Genomic DNA, 24,466 nt, shown 5'->3' on the forward strand with positions numbered 1-24,466 from the left:
TTTAACTTAAATTACATTATTTTCTGGGTTAGAATCTTTTTTTTTCCTATTTCATAATTTATTTGAACACCTGGCTTAAACACAGATTTGTATACAGGCTTTGTTTTTGAATGAGCCTCAAAATCTTAGATAAAATTTACAATCAGTGCTCTTTGATGACATCCTCTTCATCCAATCCGTCGACCTCAAGAGCTCGGATGATCACTGGTGGGTGGATTGTTCCCTGCAGTCAGCAAATCAGAAAAGAAACACAGATGCAGTCTATAAAATGTTAACAGTTGTAGTTATAGACAGATATCTGTCATCAGTTCATTGATTATTGATTGTTTAATAATTGATCAGTGAATGAGTCAGTGTTACCTGTGGCTCTCTATCGATGTAAAGATGCAACAAGAAGAGTGGAGATTAAATATGGACAGAACACCAGCAGGTAGCGAAGCAGTGTGAAGTCAAAATGCAGGGGGCGTGAGGTAGAAGGTGAAGGTGCTGATGTGGGCGGGGCTGTAGTCGCAGGTCTACCTGCAGATAGAATCCCATCTATTCAGGTAAACTTGTGGCTGAAATAAGACATGAAATGAGTGTGAAGCTCCTCACCTGTGACAGTGATCCAGTTGGATGGAGACTCTCCATGACCGCTGATGTCACACTTGTAGAGGCCTTCATCAGACCTGGAAACATGCTGGATGGTCATGTGACCTGTAGGCTGCTTCCTGATGAGGGAGCCATCTTTATAGAAAGCAGCTGGGAGGTTGGAGGGAGTGGTCTTTGTTTTACAGAGCAGAGTGACGTCATCTCCCTCCATCACAGGGAGGACAGGACTCTGCAGGATCACTGATCCACCTCAACACAGAGACAAACTACAGCATTTCATCCATTTACACACAGCTTCATCAACACTAACTCCACACACTCAGCTTACCAGTGACTGTCAGGTTAACCATGTTACTGATGGGACCCTCTCTGGACTCACACCAGTAAACTCCACTGTCCCATGTGTACATGTAGCTTATCGTACAGGTAGATCCAGACCATCTTCCAAAGTTCTTTCCACATTGAATCATCACTTTATTGCTTATGTTTCTCCTCAGAGTCCATCCAGCAGAGCTGTCATCGTCCTGACAACTCAGAGATACAAAGTCTAATTCAAACAGCTGAGAGCTGCTGGGACTCACAGTCAGACGAGCTGTGAAAATAGGAGAGGCTAGACTCATTTTCATGGCTGCTTGTGCAGTCGGTCCACACATTGGCTCACATGATTACAGAGATTATCATGATCTTGAAATATAAAAATAAAATTATTTTTTAAATTATTTTTCATCATAATATTACAATTTAATCAAAATAACTCGCGGAAGTCACACTCGCGGAAGCCGGTATATATATATGTATATACCCGCCAAAATGCAATGCATTTATTGAGACTTTCAACCCCAAGTAGGTAAATTATGGAGAAATGTAAGATAAGAAAAATATCTGAAGAAGATTTAATGTTGTCTGGGCAGATTTGTTTGCATTTACTTCTGACGAGAGCGGCCTACCAGTATGCCTAATTTGTGGATTGTCGATCTTCGGATCCGCATACATAATTGAGCAGCTATTCCCAACCATGAACTATGATAAAAACAAAAACCACTCACGCCTCACAGACGACAGCTCACAGTCCTGCGTAAAGATGAAAGTGACTTCGTACAGCCCCAGTCTGCAGACGCTGGGCGCAGAGGTTCAGGAACAGAAGTCCCATTGTAAACAAACCACGGCAGACCCGACGATGTTTGCTGTACACATGCAGCTGGCTTCAGCTTTCCGGCACACAGCCCGACACATAACACAACATCAGAGAGAGCACAGACTATAAGGCGGTGTGGCTCAGGCGCAACCACCTCTCCTGCAGCAGCACTGCAGGCCACGCCCGCCATACAGGTACCAGGTAACCAGGTAAAATAAATATTCATGCAGAGATTTTGCGAATATTTATTATTCATTTTTTTAGGAGCGTAGTGTTTTTTCCAATTATTTTTAAAATTCAGGTTAAGGTTCTACATGCTCCGAAAGCCCAAATGTGATATAAGGATCAGTTTTTGTTTGCTACATGGATAATTTAAGTTCAGCTTTTTAATTGATTTAAATTGATTTTTTTGTTATAAATTTTTTAAGAGTTTAAAATGTGTTCATTACATAAATAAAATTTCATTTACTTTGTAGCATTTCGTGGACTTCATAAACAACACACTATAGTGGTTTATACAAAGCATAAAGGTAAAAAACAATGTATGCAGTGTTCTCTTCATTTTAGATGTCAAAAAGTATTTGCGGCTCCCAGTGTTTTCTTTTCAGTGAAAACAGGGTCCAAATGGCTCTTTGGGTCTTAAAGGTTGCTGACCCCTATTTTAGCCCAACACAGAGGCATATCAGTGGCCTGCAGCTATTACCGCTGCTGTTGGGAGAGGCGCAGTCCGAGGTTCTGAGCCTGCCGGCAGCCCCACAGCAGAGCTTCGATGTCATCGGCAGGGCCATTTTGGATAGATTGGGCCTCTCTGTCCAAAATCATCGGCAGAAGTTCTGGATCATCACATGCAGCCAAATGACGGCAGCAGAACAGCTGTTTGGGACGCTGACTCTGGGGAGGAGACACTTCTCTACCCTGACGGTTTGTACCAATTTGGCTCATTTCAGTTACCTTCCAGAGCCTCATGGACCGGGTGCTGTGGCTGCATGCTGCATATGCTGAGACCTACCTCGATGATGTGATCCTGCACAGTAACACCTCGGCAGACCATGTGCAGCGGGTGGCCGTGGTTCTGGAGTCCCTAAAGCAGGCAGGCAGACCTCAAGGCCAAACTAAAGAAGTGTGCAGTTGGATAGAGGGAGGTACGGTATCTGGGATTCCACTTGGAGGGAGGGCAGGTGTGTCTACAGATGGAGAAGTAAGCCGCCATTGCATCCCGCACACACCCCAAGACAAAAAAGGAAGTGAGGCAGTCCATGGAGCTGCCTGGGTACTATGATCAGTTCATGCCTGGGTTCGTGGGCCTGACCTAGATCTGGTCTCATGGATGGATCAGTGCCAGGCGGCATTTGTGCAGGTGAAAAATGCTCTCTATGGGGAGCCGCTGCTCCACACACTACGAGGTTGAGGTGAGTCTTACCTCCTCGACCACCTCTTGAAACTGAAGTGAAACACATCAAAACTTTGTTAAGTCATGGTCATGTGACCTGGGTGTGTTGAACCATGCTTCCGTGCAGTGTTTTGAAACATATGAGCTTAAGAAGCTCAACACAGTCTTGAAACAACTGTTTCAAGATTCCCATCCCTAAAGATTATGAGACACAAAGTGATGAGCAAAATCTGGTGTGGATTCTGGGGGAAAATTGACATTTTCTGGATTTAAGCCTGGAAGAAATTGGACCTTTAAACTTTCACTGTAAATAAAGTGTGGTCACTTGGATCCCTGCCTGTATGTCCTCCCTCTTTCTCAAATGTGTACCTTAAAGCAGATAACATAGGCTGGAGGAAAGCATGTATAATGTAAGCAGAATTGGTCTTAGCACAGAACCCTGTGGAACTCTATAATTAGCATGATGTGGAAGCATGGTGTGTGTGACTAGTGCATTTATACACTATTCTGAATTTAATCATCTCTGGATCTCTTCCATAGCATGCCTTTGTCATGTTTTGTTAAAACATCCTGCTATGTGTTCCAGCATAATCGGTCACTTCCCACTAGTTAATCCAGGGATTACTGTGATATGACTGAAATCTGTTTAATAAAAGAAAAAATACAATAACTAAATGTCTGATTGTTGTAATTGCTAACAAAGTGTGGCTACTGTCTCTTTCTCCAGATCTTTACTTTCATATCTTGAGTAAAGAGTTAAAGAGTTTAAGAGTACAAAGAGTTAAATACTGTCTTTAAAACAAATGAAAATTAAAACCAGGTCAGTTTGAAAGAAAATGGTTTTTAAAAGGTATTATAAAACCTCTGCCTCCTTTTTATACATCTATACTTGTGTTTTACTGACATGACCCCCCTATTGAATAGAATCGATTTAATTGTCAATGTTACAAGAACAACGAAACACAGCACAAATTTTGCCTCCGTGGGGTCAATAAAGTCTTATCTTATCTTATCTTATCTCATCTCATCTTATTATTAACACTGCAGTGTTAATCAACTGGGACCAGGAATAAGATGTTGGGCCCCTTGTTGTGACACTGTGGTGTAGATTGTAGTTTTATTAAATCCTGAGACACACAGAAAGAAACCAGTGATCTAGAGTTTAGAGCATCCCATACATCCACCCTCTAATAACGTATGCTTTTAGCTTACTAGATGGTAAATGTAGAATAAATGCTGGATTGCTGTATTTACAGAACAGCTATGTTTGCAGTCTCTTCACCCAGTTCTTTACTTTTATATTTTGAGTCAATTATTTGGGAGAAAGTGATTTTTTACAAAAGAGCTAAAGAAAAACGATTTTGAGAGTTTATTCATGCATGCTATGTATGTCAGGAAAAGAACTCGCAGTGTTAATATTTCATTAGGAAAATGTTAATTGTTTCTTAAATAAATTATGCAAATAAATACTAAATTATGAATACATTTTGGGTGTAATTATAATGATTAAACATCATTATAGATTTTATTGCAGACATGCGACTTTAAAGCTATATAAAACCTCTGCCGACGCACGCTCTCTCTCCGTTTTTCCATGTCCTCGCTATGTCTCTCCCTCTCCCTCCCTCTCCTGAAAGCCTCAGACGTGGCAAAGATTCACGTACTCCATTTTTCACGAACTTTCTGTGGTTTAGCCCACCGAAAAACGAAGAGAAAAAAAGTTCCCATATGTCTGCCTCTTATTGGCTGGTGGATTTCCGACTATCTGTGCTGATTGGATACCAGCTCTGTCCGTCAAAGCTGTATCGCGTCATTTCTGTTCTCATTGGCTGGATAGCTTTTTGCGGTTTCTGTTGACTTTCTTTTAAAAGTCGGAAAAGGTGACGAGTATCGCGAGAGTCGAGTGCCGACTGAGCGGTGAACGTGAAGAGAGAGGGCCGGGAAGAGAGGAGAAAGAGTGGACTAAAGCTACGGCCTACAGTCTAAACGGAGCCGTGTCCAAACATCCAATATGTCCTCCAGTTTTCTTCTCCGCCTGCTGTCTCTCGCCTTTTTCCAGGGCGCCGTGTGGGCCGAACAGCGGAAGCTTTCTCCAGGTAAGACCGCTGTGCGGGGTCCCCTGATCGGCCGGGCGGACCACCGTGACCCGCTGGAGCTGTGGAGCTCGGGGTGGGTTACGGAAAGGCTGCTCATCACGTCACAAACCTTTTCACTATTTTCAGAGTTTATTCCGTTATTCAGCCGCTGGGTGAGTTTAGGAAGGATGTTTATTAATTATTAAAACCGTTAGCGCCACAGGACCGTTAGCAAACTTTAACAGGGGGTTGTGTTCATGTCAGAGCAAAATGTAAATATCACAAAAAGTCTCAATAATGACCCCAAATACTCACCCGAGGGGCTCACGGTGGACCTGCTCCCTTTATAACCTCATATACTCTTATTGTAATCCCTACAGGTTATTAATGATTCCCTAAACTCTGGAAAATCTTAATGCGCAACTTTGTTTCCTGGATCTTTATTTCCATTTTTCCACGTATAATCTACCACACAGCGTGGTTAACATGTATCAGTTTTAATCGCAGAAACACAAAGGTACAAAGTGCTTCGCATATCGGATAAAATTCAAATATTAAAGAAAGTTAGACATCCCCACAAACAGACACATTCACGCAGGGATGCTTACATCCAGCAGTAAAGATTACAAATCACTGATCAACCCACTCAAACGAGGTTTTACAGCCTCAAATGAGAGCTGGGACTTTTAAAATAGTGTGATCATTTTGATTGCATATTTTATAATCGTATTAGAATAAAGAATTTTAGTTAACTGCATTTAAATGAGTAAAACATTTATTGTAAGTGGATTAAATTAGGTTTAAAAAGCCACTGTGGGAGCCCACAGCACGTTTTATGTAGCAGGATTAATGATTTCCATCATGAACCTCTCACTGGCAGGTCTGTGAAGCAGAATAAACGTTTTTCAAAAGAATAGCCGGTTTAAATCTGATCTGTGTTTTCCATCCTGTCTTTGGTGCGTCCCTGTGAGGTTTGTTTGCTCAGCTGTGGTTTGTATTCATGTTTATATTACTTATGTGAGGCGTTTTTAAAGGGAGCAGAGTGAGACTGACGACGAGATGTCCTTCTTGTTGTAAACCTGTTTTTTTTTTTTTTTTTTTTTTAAAGTTCAGACACTCAGATAATAACAGAAAAAATAACTGAAAAAAATAGATTTTTAAATATTTGACTGAAATCTGAGGCCATTTTCACTCATTCATGGGATCCAGTTTAAAGACTTCTTTTGCTTTATCTCGAGATTAATTCATTGATCAAATCAATAATCAGTTTACAGGTTCTTCCTCCTTCAGGATCCTTGAGTATGGCTGCTTGTTTATAGTTGAGACACAGAGTCAAACAGAAGTCCTGAGCACTGTCCTCATAGTTTTGGTCTTTTGATACATAAAAGTGAATTCTTTGCTTGCACTTTTATCCCAGTCCTGATGCTTATTCTTCAGAGGAACGCCAGGATTGTTATATTTTAGTAAAACACCTTTTTTGTGTATATAAAGAAGCTGTTAAATTGTTAATAATAGATAATCAGCTGGTTGGTGTTTTAGCTCATCTGAAGGCTTCAGATATCTGAGCTCACAAGAAGTGTCTCAGTTTTTCTCAGGTTCTGTGGCACATTTTAAACACAGCTCAGCTGAAGACGTATTTCCCTAAAACATCTCAGACAATCACAGACACAGTGAAGTTAACCCCGAGAGGCTGTACCTCTGTCACAAAGTGAGTTTGTGAACCAGTGAGAACATCTTACTTAAACTCGCCTTCTTCCTCTGGGAGGTTGTTGTATATCTGAGCACTTCCTCCATGTTGTGCTCAGCAGCTCTGAATCTGACTTGTGACACTGAGCATGGCGAGTTTCTATTGGCTGAACGTAACAGAGTTTGTGTTTCATCAGTTTTTATTTATTTTTTACATTTCTGTGACAGACTTTTATAGGAGTCATTTACAGTGTTGACTCTTCAAATTTTATTTGTCACGTACACAGTCACACACAGTACGATATGCAGTGAAATGCTTAGACAACTGCTCGTGACCTAAAGAAAAAAGAGAAGGCTATGAATAAGATAGGAAATAAATATGAAAAATTAAAAAGGGTCAATTTAACTGGGAAAGAATAAGATCAAATATATAAATTAAAGTTAAAAAATAACTGTACAACAAAATACACAGTATAGAACTATATAAGAATGTATGAAGAAATATAAATAAATATATACACAATAACAGCAGCTGTACAAGTATTAGCTGGAAATGAGGAGTATAATGTCCAGTGTTGTGCAATCCACATTATGTCTTGTGCAGTGCAAATATGCTTAAAGTGATTTAAGTGATGAAGTGAAAACGATGTCCAGAATGTCCAGTGTGTGTGTAAGAACTATATGTGTGGGTCAGTACTGTGTGGTGGTGTGATTGAGAGACCGTATTGCCTGCGGGAAGAAGCTCCTCCTCAGTCTCTCTCTGTTGGTCTTCAGGGAGCGGAATCGCTTTCCTGACCTCAGCAGAGAGAACAGTCCGTTCTTCTTCATAACTCCTGCAGATCTCTGTGGCTCTTAGTTAACCACAGTTTGTGGGCTCCTGTTTGTCCACCTGCTTTTTAAGCACTGATCATAGATTGTGGATCAGATTAAGATGTGTCCATGGGCCCAAGATGTTAATTTGGGGATCTTTCCGAGGCTCTGTGTTGTCTTCTGACATGGTGCTCCCATCAGGCTGGAAAATGCTCCTGGCAGGTTGGAAGAAGGTGGTTTTTAGTGTGGTCGGTCCTTAAAAAGCAGAACAGGGATCAGCTCAGACATGGTCGGTAGTAGGGCTGCCACAAATGATTATTTTGATCGTCGACTAGTCACCGATTATTTTTTCTATTAGTCGACTAATCAGATCATCATCCACTGGACGTAAAACGTACAGCTCATTGCACCAGCAGCATCTGCTCTTATATAACTATCATTAGCTTACAGCTTTAAGTGTTTAAGGTGCTAACTAAAAATAAAGACAAGATGATAGTTTATTAAATTTTAATGAAATTTGCAGATTGTTTGGGTGAAGTTTAATAAACTCCTTGCTATCTAAAATATAACAGGACACCGGAGTATATTCTCAGCATCTCACACTTCTGATAATCAGCTGTCTGCTTGATGTTTATTCAGCTGTGTAAAAACTATAACTTTGATCTCAGCCAAACCGATTTACTCAGGAACAAATAAAATACTGAAAAAAGCCAAACAATAACATTTTTAAGTTATCTAAGTGACTTATATATATGTTTAACCTGAGTAGAGAATAAAAATGTCCAGATAGGTTTAACTTCAAACACCTGAACCCGGCAGGTAGTTCTGAACGGTCTGTAGGCCTGCATGCTTGCATGTGTGAGGCTCTGAACGGTTCTGCTTGTTAACACTAGCACAGTGACATTATGCTAACATTATTTGGACAAACATTAAACGTTTATGCTGATATAAACTTCATGTATTTCCTTCATATGGGCTGTTCCTGTGAAACGTTCCCTCCTGACCCCTCACAATCAGCTGTAGTACCTTCATAGTATGAACTGCTTGTGTTTAAACTGTGCTGACAACGTGGAACTTATATAGCTAAGAGGGCTATGAAACGAGTAAAAAGTGCCACATTTGGGCCAATATTTCTTTGTACTTTGAGAGCCTGTAACCCTAAAAACACTCAGGTGGAAAAATTTTTGGGCTTCATTAGAAGAAGAAAATCCCCAGTACTCGATGTTTAAGTGTTCTACTTGTCTTAAAAAATATTTGACCAAAGCTGAGAAAGAATTCAAAATGTGTTTATGATGTGCGCGCTGTGCAAACTGATGTGAAAACGAAAGAAATGAGCCCACTCAGATCTGCTGCTTGGATCTGTAACATTCTCCAAGGCTCCACACCTTGGCCTGGTCCCACAGATTCAAATCAAGGAAGTCTTTACATTTTTTACATTTTCATCATGCATGTCAGGAACATATTTCCATGAGAGTCGGCAAACACACAAACATCTTTGTAAGAAGGAGCGAAATATGAATTCTGCTCATATTTGGTTATGGAAATGATTCAGTATAAACATGGAGGGAAGACCTGGGCAGAGGTCACTTTATGGATCGTTTGTCAGGATGTGTTTATAGTTTCAGAGCTGATGTATTCCGTAATCCTTCCTTTTAGTTTGAGACCCAGAGTCTGCCCTGCAGGCAGCTGCAGAGACTTTCATGGGTTGTTGACAATGCCTTTTGACACACCCCTAGGAATCTATTCAATTCAATTCAGATTTATTTATATAGCACAAAGGCATAACCACTTTACATTTTAGGGCAAAGACCCTGCAATAATACAGTGAAAACCTCAACAGTCAGACTGAGTGAGCACTTGGCAACAGTGGGAAGGAAAAACTCCCTTTTCAAAAATCTAGAAGTTCTGAAGAATAAAAACGATGGGGGTTAAAAACAGGAGAATTTCCTTCCATATGCACTCGCTCAGCTCAGCTGAACTCAAACACAACTACTCATGAGTGCTGCTGGTGGGAAGGGGACGTCGTTATTTAATGACGTGTTGAAAAACCGTGACACCTGGCTGGAAACTTCACAGTAAACTTTCGAGACACTTTCAATCAAACGCTGCCAAAAAAGGGGAGGGGGGGGGGGAGGAGGAGGAGGAGGAGGAGGTGGTGGTTTTCCCATGTTTGGTTTGATGGTATCTGAACCAGCTGTTTGCACAGAGAGTGGATGGGAGCGATTTCTCGGGATATTTAAGGAGCTTTGTTGCACAGCCGAGAGCTGTTTTCTCGGCGCTGCAGTGAAAGTGTTATTGCTCTCGCACGTTAAAACACGTCACACCCTCAGGAGCACAGCAGGGGCTTTGGTCACAGACCCTCTTCTCCTCCCCCATGCTACGCCTCCCCTCTTTGACTTTCCCTGGAATTTCAGAGGAATTCTGCTCCCAATTCCTAATAAAAAGCCTGCAGGGAAACTCTGGCAGCTGCTCGTGTCTGCAAACAGGACTGAGTGTTACCAGCATACAGCAGCACATCCTCCAAATATTTCAATATTTGCCAAAATGGATCGTTATATATTTACGAGTTGTAAAAAAAACAAAAAACAAGAGTTCTCTGTTGATTTGACAACGTCATGCTGATCACCTGATGTGTTTGCAGAAAATTTGCTGGTCATCACCGTGGCAACAGAGGAGACGGACGGCTTCCTGCGCTTCATGAGGACAGCCCAAGAGTTCAACTACACTGTGAAGGTAACACACACACACACAAGTTACATGCTGGGTAACTTTGTGTTAAAGAGTAACCTGTTACCTGGTGAGGTTAGTGTCATTAAAGAGTAATCCATTACATCCCTGGCTGAGGTGCTGCTGATGTCTGATGCACGGCTGCACAGCCGTCGCTTGCTGAAGTTTGACTCAGGTCTGAGATTAAATGTCGGATCGAAGCGGTGGGTCTGTACAAGGCTCCACACAGCTTCCCTCCATGATACTTGGAGTCAGCTGCTCCAAAGTTTGCACATTTCCAGCCTTATTTAGAGGTTTAGTGAGTTAGTTTGTCAGTGGAGGTGTTTTCATACCTGTGGTGTTTAAATCAAACCCTAGACTCGTTTCCTCTTTTGTCTGGTTCATTTCTGAACACCGTAATTACACCACATCATCCACACTGAAACCTTTTGAAGGAGGTGGTCTCAGGCCGGTTCCTAGCAAACTCCAGTGCATGCTTTACATTCTGGGTGCCATAGATTTGAGAATATCATTGAAATTAAAGTAAATTCTTGGTGTTCGGTTCCTTGTGTTCAGTCTAGATCTCATCACCTCCTTCTGGTGTTTACCTTTGTTGCTCCACTCTGATGAGTTTGCTTGGATTTGTTTCTGTGTGTTCAAACTGCATGTGTGGAAACGGCCTTAAAGCTAAAGTGCTTCAGTCACATCTTGACTGTTGGTAATATGCAGAGACTAAAGACTAATGTGTTGTTGTCCAAGTGGTCGGTACCTGAAACAGAATGAATGAGTGAATGAGCCGATTGTTCCTGTACAAAGTTCCTGAATGCAGGGAGGACCTGTCGGGCCACACAGTGCAGCTCTGACTGCAGTAAAACGTCTTTGTTTAAGGTGCAGGAACAACTCCAGCAGAGAAAAATAAAACTGTTTCTGTTTTTTTGTGCTGCAGATCCTTTAGAAACACTCTCAGTGATCACATGAGCAGATCAGCTGTCAGAGGATTTATTGGATACAAATGAGCAAATGAGTTTAATGATGTGATGGTGGTGTACAGGTCCTGGGTCTGGGCGAGGAGTGGAAGGGAGGCGACGTCGCTCGGACGGTGGGTGGAGGTCAGAAGGTGAGATGGTTGAAGAAGGAGGTGCAGAAACACTCGGAGAAGACGGAGCTCGTCATCATGTTTGTGGACAGGTAAAGTGTGTGTGTGTGTGTGTGTGTGTGTGTGTGTGTGTGTGTGTGTGTGTGTGTGTGTGTGTGTGTGTGTGTTATACTTATCGTTCCCATCAGCTCAGTCCTGATTTCTGTCTTTTCACAGCTCTACTCTTCCTGTTCTTTATCTTGTCAGTCTCAGTTTTCGCTGCTTTTGTTGTGTCTTTACTTTTTCTTTCTGACCTACTTTGACACACACGAGGACAAAGCTTTTCTCGCAAAAATGAAGGATATGAATTTTCGTATTGTTCGATTAGCAGATAAACAGTGAAATCGGAGCTCAGGCACCACCTGTGACCTGTGCAGGGATTTCACTGGTTCTGAGCTCCAGTGTTGTTACTGTTAACTAAAGCTAAAGTTCAGACAAGTCCAGAAATACAAACCCAGTCACGGAGGCCTATGGAAGGATGGGTGGCCACTGGTTGTTTGGGGAAAAATGTTTCGTGACAAGTTAGCAAATGATAAACCATGAAGATGGAAGAAGCACACGGTGCTGCACTGAAAGCTTCCTTTTTTGGATCGCTTTCGTCTTTAATAGACTGCCACGGTCTTGAAGGTAAGGTTCGGTCGACCTTTTTCAAGTTTGACAGTCACATGGTGGTAAATTAGCGAGCGTTTGCAGACAGGTCATCATCTTTCATGGCAATCCTCTTGCAACCAAAGCAGTCACAGGTTTGTAGTCCAGCAACCTCCAGTGGCCACTCACTAACAGTTCAGGTCGTACAAATACATTTTTTCCTAGCAGCTGGTGGTTCCCAAACAGTCTGTGTAGGTAGGGTCCAAATTGTGGACCCAAAAATAACAAATAAATTAAAATACTATTTTGGTATTGGTCAGTCTGACGGGTGCTGTCAGCCAATCGAAAGAAAAGCGTCTGGACTTCTTTAAGTTGCTTGAAGACGTTTCACCTCTCATCCGAGAAGCTTCTTCAGTTCAAAGGTCAAATGGTGGAGAGTCCCAGATATAAACCTAGTGGGAGTTCCCCCCCAAAGAGGGACAAAGGACCCCCTGATGATCCTCCACCTAATCACATGAGCCGACACGTGAAAACGTGTGTAGGCCCCAATCAGCCAGGGTTTTGGGTGTGCTCATTGTGAAACCTGGCCCACCCTATCATGTGATGTCCTGAGGTCAGATGACCCAGGATGTGAGTGGGCGTTAAGGCGTCTGGGAAGGGATCTCAAAACTGGATTATAGATGGCAGAGAGTTGGTGTCGTAAACCCCCGCCTCTGTTCAAAGATGGTCGCTCACAGTGGACATAAATGGCCTCTTTGGCTCCCACTGGGTTTAAATCTGGGACTCTACACCATTGAAACGTCTTCAAGCAACTTAAAGAAGTCCAGACGCTTTTCTTTCCAAGCTCCTTAGACTACGATGACCTGGATGACTGAGAACCTTCACAGACATACTGTCTTCCTCTTATTCTGCCAAGAGAAGCCAAGTGTAATCAATCATGATCTCTAACAGGAAGTATGTATGCTTTGGCCTTGCCCAGCTAAAATACACTATAGAACCTTCAGCACCACAAAAAATTTAACTGAGTGAATGCATATATTTGACCCTTACAGAGAAAAGGTTAGAGAAAATCCAAAACACAGTAAATTCAAACTCAATTGAGTTTGTTTTGGTGATGTCTGATGTTTGCTGCGCAATTCTTCCACCCTGAAAAAGCCTGGGACAGTTAAATAAATCATGGAAAGTCCAGAATCGCCATGAATTCATGCCCTTGAAGACTGTATTTAAACCTCTGACCACAACTGTAAAACCCCCATTTCCTCCAGTATAACCCAGTTGTGGAACATCACAGAGACGAGGTGATCATCTGGTAGAGGGGAGACCACAGCAGGAGCAGGAGACCCCTCTGTGTCCTGTTTTAGGTTTTAATGAACACCTTAAACTCTGTACTGGAGCTGCTGTAGGCGGTCATTACTTTAGACTTTCTGGAAAGAGACGGATAAAGTTGGGAATGAGCCACACTCGACTGTGGAGGTCTGCAGCTCACACTGAACTCTTACTGTAATTTCTTCCATTTATCGTCCTTTAAATGTTTTTCTTTCCTGTTTACATGTAAGCTGACGTGGCTCTCACTCTTTCTAGCCACTGCTCAGTGTTCAGTCCTCTGATTGTTTCTGTCATAAACATGCTCTTGCAAACAGTTGCAAACAGTAACAGGCCCCCCTCTTTCTCTTTCTCTCTCCATGCAGTTACGATGTGATCTTTGCATCGGGTCCTGAGGAGCTGCTGTCCAAGTTTTCCCGTATGGGTCACAAAGTTATTTTCTCAGCTGAGGGTTTCTGCTGGCCTGACCAGCGCCTGGCCTCCAAATACCCCGAGGTGCGTACTGGGAAACGCTACCTGAACTCAGGAGGTAAGGAGCTCACTGCTATTCCTTTAAAATACTATAAAAAGTTTAAAGCAGTAAGTAACACACGACTTCTTGCCCTTCAGGGTTCATCGGCTATGCTCCAGAGATCAGTGCAATTGTCCAGCAGTGGAAGTACAAAGACAGCGATGACGACCAACTTTTCTACACCAGGATCTACCTGGACAAGACGCACAGGGTAGAAACAACTTCACAAACATTAAAAAAACAAAAGTAACCCACAGTTTTAAAGCCACTTTTGGAGCCACTAGAACAAGTCGCAGTCGCAACAGGAACATTTTCATGTAAATACTTTTTCTGTACCAATTGTAATGTAAGTTTAAGAACAAGACCATCTCACACTCTGTTCCCTCCAATGACAGGATAATGGCTGCAGTTCACTTTGCATTTCTTGTTACCATTAGTAACAAGTAACAGTCTGAGGTTGGCTCCTTTAATGTTACCTCAGGTCGAAAGTCTTTGACGTTGCAGACAAAACGAGTTAATCTGTACTGCTGGGTAAAAACCTGAATTGTTTTGAACATATTCTTAGAAAACTAGGCCAGCAGTGATTTCAGAGAAGAAGAGTTTTTGAATCTCAGATATTCGCCCAGCTTGTCATGTTTGAATTTATCTGTAAAAGTCTAAATCTTGACAAAGCTGCTCTGTTTATTATTGTCACATCAGACCAAGTTTAACATGACCCTGGATCATCGATCCCGGATCTTCCAAAACCTGAACGGAGCTGTTGGTAAGAAACACAGATATGTGAGAGCTCAGTTTACACGTGAACCAGCTGTTTCACATGTAGCAGTCTGTCTCCATCCAGCTGTTATTCAAAGAGGCTACACTCCTGTTAATGCAACTCTAAGCCTGTTGTAATGAGGGGGGAGATTAGCTACAGAGACCAAAACAGCTTTTTGTATCAGGCTGTAAACATGTTTATTTCAGTCTGTGGGGAATGACTCACTTTACAAGCATACAGTTTAAACCTGAGTAAAAAGTAGAGGATCGATAATAGAGCCCTGTGAAGCTCCACGATTTGTAAGGAAACATTCATTCTGGTTTTTGTTACTCACTCTACTGGTTACTTCATCCTGAAAACCTCTGATTTGAATGTGAAATACTTCAATTCAGATATTAAAAGGTTTATTATACATGTGTATTCATGCCTTTCTGACATAAATCTGTCCCTCCAACTTTTTCAACGTGCTATTACTGTACTCAGGCTCTTATGAGGATATATCTTTGGTCTGACTGAATCAAGGTGTGTCGTGTTTGTTTCTACGGTAAAGTTGGACATTTTAACACGAGCTTATGGACTGACTTCCCACTGGAGCCTCAAGTGGACATTTGAGGAACTGCTGTTTCTTATTGAGCAGAAACACTTACACTAAATCTCCTCTCTAGATGAGGTCGTCTTGAAATTCGAGAGGGCAAAGGTCAGAGCAAGGAATGTCGCCTACGACACGCTTCCTGTTGTTATCCATGGCAACGGACCCACCAAGGTAACACGACAATGTGATGGTAAAACCAGAGCACAGACAGATTTTGTGATCAGGAGTCAGGTGTGACGTGTTAAGCTGGGCTCACACTGCGATTTCTTTCAGTCGCATTCAGCTCCTGCTCAAACTGCACGATTGACTCACAGGGGTTAGAAGTTCGTAGGTCACGGTGCAGGGTCTCACACTATACGACCCGATGCTCTGATGCGACCTGAGTACTCACACTGTGCGTCCATAAAATGAAGCTTATAACAGAAATTCTGTCGCTCGCCCTCTGTCTTTCACTCACACAGACACACCACCACCATCAACTTTGCTGAATTGCTAATGAAAAACATTGATCAGGCAGCTGTGATTGAGCAGCAGTGTAAATCCAACTATTTTCACGGTTGTTGAGGTCGTGATCATTTTGTGATGCCACATCGAAAAGGCTCGGATGAGCTTTCCAAAGTTCTACAAGTTGTGCCTCCATCGCTTGTGTCCAGATCACACGCTGCACAGCTGTGCTACTCCGTCATTTTCACCGACATCTATGTGTTCGCGAGTGCGCAGTGTGAGCGGCTGCGGTGACAGCCTGTTTGAAATCCTCACGACTGTTGTGAGGATTTCAAACAGGTTTGAAATCCTCCCGACCAAGCGATTGATGATCGGGAGGTGTTAATCGCTTCCTGTTACCCCACATATACACGATGCACGACACACGATGAAGGCCAAACTCGGGCCGATCACCAAAACGGTCGCACGACTGAAATATTGGCTCAAAATGGGCCAAACATGGCACAGTGTAAGCCCAGCATTAGAGTAAACCACTGTGCTGCTGTTTAAAACTAATGAAGACTCTTTGATCTTCTCACACTTGAAACTGTTCCTGCCTATCATTAAAAATCTGATTATCAAACACAACAAATATATTTAATAATTCTGCACATCTGCTTGTCTCTGCAGCTGCAGCTGAACTACCTCGGTAACTACGTCCCCACGGTGTGGACCTATGAAACCGGCTGCGGGATTTGCGACGACGACCTGCTCTTCTTCAATGAGGTGCCTGCACCACTCTCGGTGGAGGACATAATGAGGAGAAAAAGTTTTCCTGTCAGTGTTTGAACTCTACGTGTGTTTGTGTGTTCAGGACGAACAGATGCCTCTGGTCTACGTCGCTGTTTTCATCGAACATGCAACTCCCTTCATGGAGGAGTTCCTGGAGCGCCTGTCCACTCTGAACTACCCAAAAACGAGGATTCGCCTCTTCATCCACAACAATGTACGATGCACACTCGCACAGAGTTCCAGTTTCACTGCCTTCACTGGAACATCAGAGGGAGGAAAAAGATTCACAATTAAAGAGTCAGAATTGTCTCACCGAGAGATTTTAGGCAACTTTGACACAAGGAAAAGGTTCCTGACTGTGGCTCAAGCAGAGAGTAGTTTGAGTAGCCTTCAACTGTGAAAAATGTTTTGCCTGTTCACTAAATTTAGAGCCAAAGTTAATTTTTGCAGCATACAGAACTTCCTTCCTGTGTCATGTGCTTTCTGACCTGTTGTGTCCCTGTACTGCAGGTCGTGTACCACGAGCGTCACATCCAGAAGTTCTGGGAGCGTCACAGGTCTCTGTTCCCAGACGCCCGGGTAGTTGGACCAGAGGAGAACCTGAAGGAGGACGAAGCCAGAACCATGGCTGTGTGAGTGCACAACCTCTAAGGACATTATAAAAACTTTAAAACAGTAAAATATAAGAAGTCCTGGAAACAGGAGATATGACACCAAAACGAAATGTAGGTTTCAAAGATGTTATCAACACTGTCAGCAAAATTGGTCTCAAATATGTACAAATATTTAACTATTTGCATTTTTAGTACCAACCTTTAAAACCTTTATTTTATTTTTTTTACAATAAGGCAGAAATCAACAGTAGTTTTCCTTCTGTGGTTTTATTTGGATTTATGTACAGCTCATAGTGTTCATCAACTGCATGTTGCAGAACTTTGCCAACATATAAATGAAATAAAAGTGAGCAATTAATTCATCTGAAACAAAAGTTCAAATTTAGGAAAATCCAAAAGATACGATAAAACCTAAATCCCCAAATAAGCACCTGCAAGAGGCAGAGAATAAATTCTGAGGACAAATATACGCTACAGGTGGAAACAATCAGAGAATCGGGAGCAAGACAAAGACAGGAAATAAAAGGACAAAAGACACGCAAAGATCAGGAAAATAAAGGTAGACATATTGACGAGACGGAGAAACATAAAAAACATGGAAAAACAACCAGGAATTGAGCACTGCTGTATACAACCTTGAACCTTGAATCTCTTTCTTTCCTTAAAACCCAGCATTAGCAACCAGGACTTATCCTGCTTTAAAGTTCCTGACATTTAAAGACGGAAATGAGGCAGAACAAAACACTTAAATTGCTCTGTGAAGCATATTTATAAACCAGGAAGTTAAATCTGTTTAATGAGAGGAGCGTATTTAGAACAATTACATTAAAAAAAGGTCAGATTCCGTCTGTAGTAAGATAAAAAATACGTCTGACCATCACCTTTATGGAAACTCTCTAAATACGAAGGTAATGAACCTTCCTGGCTGTTTGTGTTTGTTTGACTGCAGCGAGGTGTGTAAGAAGGATCCAGAGTGCGACTACTACTTCAGCATCGACTCCGATGTGGCTTTGACGAACCCCGACATCTTGAGGATCCTGATGGAGGAGAACAAGTACGTAGAAGCTGTGTTTACACCGTCAGTAAAACCCTGAGCATATCCTGCACTGGATGAGACTCAAAAACTAAAAAGACTACAAAAAAATGTCACATTTGTTGATAAGTTTTTAAAAACTGACAGCCAAATATTTAAATGCTTCAGGCCAACGAGGGTTTCGCTGTGGAGATTCAGCTTATGATCAGGACTTCTTCATGGTGACTGATCCAGGATTGATCATTTCAGATTTCCTTTTTGTGACGTTTGGTTCATTTTTGCTATTTTCCTCCTGGCCTATGATGGTTTTTGTGTCCAGACTATCACTCCAAGGTCAAATTCAGCTTTCCTAAACAGCTCTGACACTAACCGAGAGCTCAGGCCACATTTTGCCTCAACGTTCATTGCAGGCTCTACCCCAAATCAAGATACTATCCCAAGCTCTAATACAGATCTCTTCCAGCTTAGACATTAACCCCCAAAGCTCAGTCCAGTCTCTGTGCCAAGGTACCATCTAGACCCTAATAGCATAGAGGGTGTACGAGACGATGACCATTAGTGTAAACCCAAGGTTCAGTTCAAGCTGTCTGGAGTTTAATGGATGCCTGAATGTTAACAGCAACACTGATTATTCTACTGGAGCCACATAACTTTGACTATTTTGAGCTCACTGTTTGATTTTAAAAACGGCTAATGGCTTCAGACTAAAGGAACCTGCGTCACTCTTCTATTTTAATTCTCTCAGACTACTTTCTGCTACTTCTTTCCAGATATTAGGCCCTATGTGTAAACACCTCAGTATTCAGGCTTTATGTTAGATTCTGTTGGTTTTTATTTTAATGCAGTTCTCTGAAATCCTTTGCTGTTCTTGCAGGTCTGTCATAGCACCCATGCTGTCCAAACACGGAAAGCTGTGGAGTAACTTCTGGGGCGCTCTAAGCCCTGAAGGATACTACTCCAGATCTGAGGATTACATTGAGATCGTCCAGGGCAAGAGGGTGTAAGTAACACACACAAAAACTGGTTAATGCTGCCTATTGTGGCCCAGTACACTGTCACAAAAGAGATAATTTCAAGTTTAAATAAAGGTTAAATGAATGAAACAGAAGCACAAAACCCACCTATAGCTGTTTATCCATTTCTAAATTTTAAGGTAATAAAAAAATGGGTCAAACTGATTCAGTGATTTTATTTTAGATTGTGCTATCGCTTTGTCTTAAATTTTCCATTATTTAGTGAATAGATATGTCATAATGAAAATAATAATAATGATGTATGTGTTGCAGTTGGTGTGTTCAGATTTTAATTCTAAAAAATATGAGAGACTCTACATATGCTTTTAGTTTTTTCATTGAACGGATGAGCCCTCATTTGAAAGCGAGTGATTTCTAGTAGTGAAGAGGTGACTGTTTAACATCTGGTTAAACCCAAACCAACCCCAACCTTAGATGGGTTTCCCATTAAAGAAAAAAAGTGATTCTTCTCCTACTTTCAGCTGATCTCTTGCTCTTAAGTGCCACGGTTGTGTTTCCAGTTGTTGAGATTTTGCTTTGGCTATTGTTTTGGGGTAACTGGTGTTTCAGTTTCTTTGATCCCTGTGCCAGATTCTATAGCATAGATAACCAAATGTGGGATTCAAACAGGCAAAAATGGCAAAAAAAAGCATTTGGCTGATTAGAAAAAGTCCAGAAAGTCAGCAAGTCCAACTACAGATGAGTCCATAAGACTTAAGAACCAGCACCAAACTCTGAGACGCGACATCCTGTCTGTAAAACAACCTTCTGCCTGTGTTTGTGCAGAGGTCTGTGGAATGTGCCGTACATCACTCAGGTCTACCTGATCAAAGGCAGCGTGCTGCGGACTAAACTGTCCCAGGTGAGCCTGTATATGGATGAAGGGGGCATGGACGCTGACATGGTGTTCTGCAGGAGCATCCGAGACCAGGTAACACAAACGTTCTCTGCTTTTAACTGTAAGCACAGTCAGAGTGGATTACAAAAAAGCTCTTTTGTAAGCAGCAATGCTGTTGTTTCATTGAACTTTATACAAACAAAACTTAATATGTCCACAGGGAGTCTTCATGTATGTGTCCAACCGTGACGAATTCGGCCGTTTGGTGGCCTCGTCCAATTACAACACGTCCAGGCTCCACCCAGACATGTGGCAGATCTTCGACAACCCTGTGGTCAGGAAAATGTACATGAACACTCAAATTAGATGATGTGGGTAAAGCTAAAACAACTCGGACTGTCTGTCTGTATTTGCAGGACTGGAAGGAGAAGTATGTCCACGAAAACTACTCCAAGATCTTTGAAGATGAGAAGACTTATGTAGAGCAGGTAATAAAGTCAGGAAGGGGAATCAGGAACCAGAGGCAAAAAAACCCCACCTCCCATGTAGAGTGTTTTCAGATTATTATTAATGATTGTTACAGAATCATCGTGGGTTTAACAATCTCTCTGTATTTCAGCCCTGCCCAGATGTTTACTGGTTTCCAGCTTTCTCAGACAAAATGTGTGACCATATGGTAGAAACCATGGAAGACTGTGGCGAGTGGTCTGGTGGAACGCACAAGGTAAACACTTATTCTAACTGTCACACAAGGGCAGAAGTAAGTACTAAGACTTAACAGTTTTGTGTTTTCTGTGTTTCTAGGATGAGCGTCTGGCTGGCGGTTATGAAAATGTCCCAACTGTGGATATCCACATGAACCAGATCAGCTTTGAGAAGGAGTGGCTCAAGTTCCTCAAAGATTATATTTCCCCCGTCACTGAGAAACTCTATCCTGGCTACTACCCCAGGGTACGGTAAAAGCCTAACCCCAGTCTCACGTTCAGACTCCCTACCCCACCAAGGAGTTCAATCCACAACCTCCCTCACGGGAGAGCCCAGAGCTTACTCCAAAGTATAGTTTACACTCTAACCTAAGGGTTCAATTCAAGACTTTGTGCCAAGGTATTGCTCAGGAGATCCTAATCCCACAGTACAGTTTAGACCCTCTGAGTCCACACTTTAGCCTAAAGTGTAGTTTAGATCCAAATCTTGGTTTTCAGTGTAGAGTCTTTGCCAAAGTACCATCAATACCCTAACTCCCACCTAAATATACAGACCAAACCCTAGGTTTAGATTTGATACCAAGGTACTGTCAAGACCCTTACGCTAAGATACAGACCAGACGTTAACCAGAGGGTCGGGTCCAGACTCAACATTAAGGTTAGAGTCACCCCATGGGTTGAGGTACAGTCCACACAATAACCATAGTGTTCAAGTTCCAGATACGTTTATCATTCAGAGCCTTCCTCTAAGGTAGGGTGCACACCCTGAACACAAGGTGCAGTCCATCAGAATAACTCCATACCGTCCTCAGAGGTTCTCTCAAGACCTTACCCAAAGTTCAGCCCAGAAATATCTCATGATCTCAGACCGATGCTTACCTCGAAATTAATCCCAGATATTGAGCCACTACAAAGGTTTTGACAGTGCAGGCATTACAGAAAAAAAACTCAGTATCTGCCCCAGGGTACAGTCAGGGTACACTGTGCTCTACTGCACTCTCTAGTGCACTCTAAGATAATACAAATTCACAATGCTAAGGAGCTATACATTAATCATGTTTTTCTTTAGAAAGTTTCCGAGTCAGATTTTTATCTGATGTTGGGAACATTGTTGTGTTTGTGCCGTCTTTTGTTAATCCTCTTAAAAATGATCTGGTACTGTCTACATGCAGGCTCAAGCCATTATGAACTTTGTGGTGCGTTACCGTCCAGATGAGCAACCATTATTGCGGCCACATCATGACTCCTCCACCTTCACTATCAACATCGCCCTGAACAGGAAGGACATTGACTACGAGGTAACGCAGCCTGCTGATCTAAAGAAGCCAAAGAACATGCTATCCTGAATAATTTCCCTAAAGCCCTGCCTTTCGTAATGCAACATGTTTACTTGTGTCAGGGTGGAGGTTGCAGGTTCCTGCGGTACGACTGTAAGGTGGAGTCTCCTAGGAAGGGCTGGTCCTTCATGCACCCAGGTCGACTGACACACTACCACGAAGGCCTGCGCGTCACCAAAGGGACCAGATACATCATGGTGTCCTTTGTCGACCCCTAAACGTACAGAGCGTGTGCATAAAAGGCTGCTGGTGTGTCTGTGTGAGCATGAGAAGATTAGCCAACCTCATCATCATATTCGTAATGGAGGAAAAGACGTGATGACCTTGAATGCATCATGTTATTATTTCACTGTGTCCTTATTTCAGGTGTACATAAGATTTGACTTATCATCGTTGACATTTCAGAGTTTTCTGTTTTTTACCTTGTTTTTATTCCTGACACTAGTGAAGCAAATAAAATCGGGAGATTTGTGGTCTTGAAGGCATCGCTGTCGGACATTTCAAAATAAGAGTCTCATGCTTAAAATCAGTTGTCACCGTGCTGCCTTACGTTTAAACGTTAACTAAATCTATGCAAGCAAAACACTCCAAGTTGTGTTTCAACAATCAGCTGTTACACTCCAAACTCTGAAAGATTAATGCCACCTGTTGTGCCAAGTAGAGGGTGTTACCCGTATTAGTGATGTGCTCGAGGGTAAATCCACCTCAAAGACAAGTCGGCTGGATTTGAGCATCAATATTTTAGACGTGCAAATCCTCAATATCAATTAATATGATACAGAGAAGAAAGATGGGTATAAAGATGCTTTAAAGAAAACCGTGTGAATGATGTGCCAAGAAGTCTATATGTTTGGTAAAAGTCTGTAAAAACAAGATTTAAGCAAGTGGAGCTCCACTTTGAGGAGTTTTTAGACTCTTTGTAAACTCTAAAGGCCTTTTATGTATTTGTTTTATTCTTTGTTGTTTATTCTTGTTTTTAAAATTTACATGTCCTCCTTAGGTTTCCATGGGGCAGTCATCATTAGGGTGTGAAGCGCTGCCTCCTCTTGCAGGATTATGTCTTTATTTAAAAAATGCTGTGATGGTTTTTAGTCTGAGGTGCAGTGTTTCCACCCAGCCTCTGGTTTTCTTCTATACGTGCCTGTTTATCAAAAGTCTCTGGCTTTGTAAAAACTGCATTAAATTATTTGTTGATGACTGACTGAATAAAGTTTTGAGATTTTAATAAAAAAAAAGACCTGTCACATCAGTTTAAGTAGTCCTTTTTTGGGGCTATCAAACTGTCAAGAAAACGACTATGATTTTTACTCAAGAATATTAAAGTAAAAAGATAAATACTAATTTACTTTTGCGAGTTTGTGCTGGTGGTACTAACTGGCAGTACTTGTCTTATTGTAGTACCAGTATTTCCCCCACTCAGTGCACTGTTACTGCACCATCCTATGTTACAAATTGGTATTACAGAAAAGTATGACCTGGCCTGTCTGGAGTCAAAATAAAGAATTTAAATACAGGTGTAGCCAAGGTGACGTTACCTACAGCTTTGAAGCCTTGATTTTAGTGCTTTTGCCACCACTATATTAATTATTTTCTAATTGCATCACACAGAGACATTCTGTTGAGTAGCATCCAAAAAAAAGAAAAACTATTTCACTCACAAACTTGGAGAATAAATTTCTTGGACACTGTCAATTGATTGCATAGGAGCCGTATTATTGGTTAGAAAATTGCACTAAAAGTGGATGCAGTGAAGTCTAACAGACAGCTAACCTTAAAATCCTAACCCCTGAAAGCGTACCTTCACTCAGTGCTGATTGGTGGATCTCTGGTCCACGGAAGCGGCAAAAGAAATCGTTGAAATGGACATTTTAATTGAAGACAGCATTTTGATTCAAAGGATTGCACACAGTACATTTACCCCAGTATTTTAAACCCTGACGTCTAATATGAATAATACAACTTTTAAAGATCACATACAGGGAGTGCAGAATTATTAGGCAAAAGAGTATTTTGTCCACATCATCCTCTTCATGCATGTTGTCTTACTCCAAGCTGTATAGGCTTGAAAGCCTACTACCAATTAAGCATATTAGGTGATGTGCATCTCTGTAATGAGAAGGGGTGTGGTCTAATGACATCAACACCCTATATCAGGTGTGCATAATTATTAGGCAACTTCCTTTCCTTTGGCAAAATGGGTCAAAAGAAGGACTTGACAGGCTCAGAAAAGTCAAAAATAGTGAGATATCTTGCAGAGGGATGCAGCAGTCTCAAAATTGCAAAGCTTCTGAAGCGTGATCATCGAACAATCAAGCGTTTCATTCAAAATAGTCAACAGGGTCGCAAGAAGCGTGTGGAAAAACCAAGGCGCAAAATAACTGCCCATGAACTGAGAAAAGTCAAGCGTGCAGCT

General features: G+C 41.9%; 1 protein-coding gene and 1 long non-coding RNA gene across 2 annotated transcripts; one reads left to right on the forward strand and one right to left on the reverse strand.

The window, feature by feature from the left end:
* Positions 1-368: 368 nt before the first annotated feature.
* On the reverse strand, positions 369-1,177 carry LOC112431691 (uncharacterized). Its single transcript, XR_013097171.1, has 3 exons — positions 920-1,177; positions 595-840; positions 369-519 (listed from the first exon to the last, which is right to left on the reverse strand). It is a non-coding gene; the product is annotated as an uncharacterized LOC112431691 (long non-coding RNA).
* Positions 1,178-4,960: 3,783 nt separating this feature from the next.
* plod3 (procollagen-lysine, 2-oxoglutarate 5-dioxygenase 3) lies at positions 4,961-23,566 on the forward strand. The gene is made up of 19 exons (XM_024801137.2): positions 4,961-5,212; positions 10,329-10,420; positions 11,445-11,581; positions 13,805-13,968; positions 14,049-14,161; positions 14,650-14,713; positions 15,373-15,470; positions 16,413-16,508; positions 16,597-16,728; positions 17,025-17,146; positions 18,078-18,182; positions 19,036-19,161; positions 19,961-20,105; positions 20,233-20,346; positions 20,429-20,500; positions 20,632-20,736; positions 20,817-20,963; positions 21,889-22,014; positions 22,116-23,566. The coding sequence occupies exons 1-19, from the start codon at positions 5,128-5,130 to the stop codon at positions 22,269-22,271; spliced, it is 2,199 nt and encodes a 732-aa protein (XP_024656905.2). The 5' UTR covers positions 4,961-5,127; the 3' UTR covers positions 22,272-23,566.
* Positions 23,567-24,466: the final 900 nt, after the last annotated feature.

This window comes from Maylandia zebra, linkage group LG3 (genome assembly GCF_041146795.1).
Source record: "Maylandia zebra isolate NMK-2024a linkage group LG3, Mzebra_GT3a, whole genome shotgun sequence".
Classification (NCBI taxonomy): domain Eukaryota; kingdom Metazoa; phylum Chordata; class Actinopteri; order Cichliformes; family Cichlidae; genus Maylandia; species Maylandia zebra.